General features: G+C 39.7%; 1 protein-coding gene across 1 annotated transcript in view; it reads right to left on the bottom strand.

Annotated features, from left to right (window-relative positions):
* Positions 1 to 1,488, bottom strand: part of LOC118335381 (retinoic acid receptor beta-like) — a gene marked incomplete at its 5' end in the record, with an annotated part of 10,072 nt that extends 8,584 nt beyond the window's left edge. Inside the window, 2 exon segments of the mRNA XM_035671630.1 lie at positions 257 to 398; positions 1,334 to 1,488. Coding sequence (XP_035527523.1) covers positions 257 to 398; positions 1,334 to 1,488 — 297 coding nt within the window.
* Between the last annotated feature and the right edge of the window lie 2,912 nt (positions 1,489 to 4,400).

Below are 4,400 nucleotides of genomic sequence, written 5' to 3'. Positions count from 1 at the left end.
AATTGAATTGAATTGAATATCTTCCTCTCTTTCTGATCAATGGCACCTGTGATCCATTGTCTACTATCTACCCTGTCCTTGAACGTCTCATAATTCCCTCTAAGTGTATTCACATTTTGTAAGAGTAAGATAAATCCTGTTATGGATAGTGAATATCTAATTATAGCAATCTAAGAAAGTTCCCACATATTTCCAAGAGGATCTTTTAGTTCGATGAGCCTCACAAGGCCTCTGGCTGGGAGAATCTGTCACTTACATTCTTTGGACATTCCCACGGCGAAGCACCTCTGGAGCCGACAGTACTGACAGCGGTTCCTGGTGATCTTGTTGATGATGCAGTTTCTGTCTCGGTGGCAGGTGTACACCATGTTTTTCTGCACGCTGCGGCGGAAGAAGCCCTGCAGAGGCAACAGGGAGAGTAAAGAGAAGATATTAATGATTTAAGAGTATGAAAATAATCCTGCCTAAATGTCAATGACCAGTAATTGTTTCAACAGTGTTAGAGTTTATAGTGATTTTGGTGTTTTGTCTGTGTAAATACAGCAATCAATAACTGACTAATGTGACAATAAAACATTCTGTATGAATGTATTATGCATAAAGATATTTCAAAAATTACTGCTGCAAAAAAACCTTTATTAACACTAGAAAACAGTAAAAAGTTACACTTACTTGTCTTTTCTTGTTAGTGTTATGAATGTTATGAAATCTGTCAATAAGATTACAACCAATTCCAATCATCATTTTTAACAACAAAACTACTGTTCTGTTTAAAGTTAACATTTGTGCCTTTAAAAAGCTTGATTTTTCATCAGAAACTTAAATTTAGTTAGAAACACAAAAGAAACCGTACAGTTAAAACACCTACAAACAAAACAAAAATAAAAATGTGAAATTACACAAAACAGATTGTTTACAATAGGAAATTGTGTGTTTATGTTGTCTAGAAGGATTTCAGTATCACTGTAATATTGACTGAACACCATGTTGTTATACACACGTGGTCTATCAGGACAAAGTTCAGAACCTTGTAGTGATGTTGCTGTTTTCTCTGAGCAAACACAGAAATCAATATCTGACTAATGTGACAGAACACAATAAAAACAATCTGTAAAAAGAAACATTATTTAATTTTTTGTGAGCTTTGGAGCCAATGAGACATCTTCCTTTTTTAGAGCATGACACACATTTACACAATGACTGATTGCATGAAAGGAAAACCTCGGAGAGAATACGGTTTTTGTGTTGTCCACTTTACTGGAGCGTAACAGAGGTGATTTCTTTTCAGCGAGCAGCTCGCTGTGAAGTGGACCACGGAGGCCTGACATGTTACCTTGCAGCCCTCGCAGGCGCTGACGCCATAGTGGTAGCCCGAGGACTTGTCTTGACACACAAAACAGGGCTTGTAAGTGCGAGGAGGGGGCAGCGGGGAAGGGGGGCTGGCGAAGTGATCGTCCGAGCTGGAGCTGGAGCTCCGGCTTCCGACTGCTGCAAACACACAATATGACACTCATAAACAGGCACAGCAGGGAGAATGTAACATGCTGTCATTGATATGTTTAAACCAGGAGTCTGAAACTCAAATTGTCTCGGGGCCACTGTTGGTATTCTCATTATGTCGTAGGAGGGCCACTTCACTGTTCAAGTACTACAAGAAAGTGTAATATTCTGAAAATACTTCCAAAACCAGCAAATCAGCAGTTTCTATACATTTTTATATCATCTTTGGTTGTTCGCAGCAACAACAAATGAAGGCCCCCTTTGACATTATTTTGTGCCAAACAAAATACTTTTAAAAACAGAATCTTTATTTTATTTTAATCGTATATGAAAGGGTAGTTTACATTGATATGAAACACAGCCTGTGTAGCGAAAGCAGCACATTATTAGCAGCAGCAGACGCTTCGGTCAGTCTGTGTCACTGTATTCAGTTATGAGTACAGGTCACCACGTTTTGGCAGCACTCAGAGCCTGACACACAAACACTGTAGTTATATATGTAAACGGAGGAAAATAGACCTGAAGCGTAAAAATATGCTCATCACGAGATGTTATGCAGCCTGTGTAGACAACTGGATTGATTCAAATAGGAGTGTATCTGCTTTTAGGACCGATAAAGCTTTGTATTTAGCCTTTCTTGCACTGAGCTTTTATGAATCACTTATGTAACATGTGACTGGTTGTGCAAAATCACAAAAGATAAACCTGAGCTGATAATTCACCTTTATGACACGGACCAACAAATCTGAGGACTCACCTGTAGGCAGCGGTCAATATGAATATTCATGTTACGATTATCCTGGCCCAAATAATACATATATCATCGAGATAAAAATGATAGTATTTACACACATCCTTTGTTGTGGGGGATTCAATGAGCCTTTAGCCACAGTGATAGGTGTAGGATTTTGGAACGGTTCAAGCGCCTACTACTCTTAATCAATAAAGTACTACACATGGGTGAGATAGAGAGCTTTTTCAAGTCACGTGTGAGGATATTTACCTTTATTACAACAGAATAATAATAGAAATTCACCACAATGTACCTATCGGAGTGCCTTTTATTGCGATATGTGATTATATCGAGACATACAAGACACACAGTGCAGTTGAATGACTCCACACAGGTAAATATAAAGACTACACTGAAGGGTAAGACTCTCTCAGACCACAGACGGACGGACACACATCGTCATGAACTTTACTGACCACATGCTTGCTTCCCAGAGGATGAACCATTGACCTTTCTCAGAGGCCAGAATGTCAATATCCACACAGGATATCTACGAGATGGGCGCAGATTGCACTGAACTTTGCTGAGCACATTCATGCTCCCAATGGATTAACACTTAATTTTAATTTCCTGGTGTGATTACTGCTGCCTCACAATACAGATACGGTTCAAGAATAGCTCCATTTTCATTCAACCTCACTCAGAGCTGGGCGTTAATCCAAAGCATGTAAAGTCAAAAGCATCAATACATGGACAGAAATCGCTTATACACTCTATTAAATTAAATATTTATACAAAGATAAAGTGGGTTTGTGGAAAAGTGGAGTAAAAACAGCACACTTTACTAGTTGAGAAGCCGTATTCGTCCGTACAAAGCCTCTGCTGAACTCTCAGGCTGTTCAGTTTCATAAAGCTGCTACGAGATCTTCTTTTGGTTCTTGCTGGGACTTTTCAGTACAGGAATCTTAATCACATTTATTGTTGAATTAGTGGAATAAATGTAGAGCTACATATCTGTGTCCCTCAGGAACGAGGAAACCAAACCTACAGAGTGCATATAGAGGAGGGTGGAGGCTGTATTTAATGTACTAATGTAATTTACCCTCTCTGATAAATACAGCTATTGTAGCTCCTCTTTAACCTCCATTTCCTTCCAGTTGAATGTATAATTTCTCTCCATCATTCCCAACAATCAACCCTCCCACTTGAACCACTGTTTGGAGGAAAGTTGCTCCGGTCTGATGGGACTCAGCCTTCCCCCCGCCAGGCCCTCGGATCACCTCCACCTCCTCCAACGCTGACAGAAAACGAAGAAAGACGGTTTTGAAAAGGGGGACAAAACGAGAAAAATTGCTCATCTACATCCCCTTGAACCCGTGGCCTCCGGTTGAACCTGGAATCAGCGGGTCAAACGAGGACACCCCCCTAACCACCATCGGCCCGAGCGCTCTCCCAACGCAAAACAATGCAGGAGCATGCCACGAGCCCAGCTGACTGATGAGAGGGGAGGAGAGGGAGGGAGAAAGAACCAGGCGCTGTAAGTGATTTGGTCTGGGGAAGGAGGCAAAAGAGGCTGCCACCCCCCCGCAAATCCCAATTTAGGTTGTTTTATTTTAATGTATGTGACAATCGAGAAGAGAAGGAAAGGAAGTTCTAACGGCAGATAAAAGTGAATAAAAGCTGCATCGTGTGGTTGAACGTATTCATGGACGTTATATAAATGTTAGTTAAGAACGAAGATCTGGCCTCTTTTTTGTGTGATCAACCTCATTTTGTGTCGTGCTAAATACGGTAGAAGCTTCTTCTGTTGCAGTTTGTTTTCATTATTGATTAATCTGCTGGTTATTTTCTCTATTAATCTATTATTCTTTAATAATCATCATTTTCCCAGCATCAAAACATCAGTGGAACCTTAAAAGTTGTTTAATTTACTCTTTATATGACCAAGAAAAGCTTAAAATCCTCACATTGGAGACGCTGGAACCAGCAACGTTTATGTATTTTTGCTTTAAAAAAATAACTGGAACTATTATCGATTATCAAAAGAGTTCTGGATTATTTTTCTTTAATTGTTGCAGCTCTACGTTACTTATTTATGTAATTTGTTTATGTACTTTGGTCCCACCATGACATGACTGTATAGTCCACTGTTGAACATTTTAAAAGT

The sequence above is a fragment of the Morone saxatilis genome, unplaced genomic scaffold (assembly GCF_004916995.1).
Source record: "Morone saxatilis isolate NCDOM2014 unplaced genomic scaffold, NCSU_SB_2.0 Contig24, whole genome shotgun sequence".
Classification (NCBI taxonomy): Eukaryota; Metazoa; Chordata; class Actinopteri; family Moronidae; genus Morone; species Morone saxatilis.
Note: the sequence above shows the minus strand (reverse complement) of the source record. Positions and strands in the feature narration are given on the sequence as shown.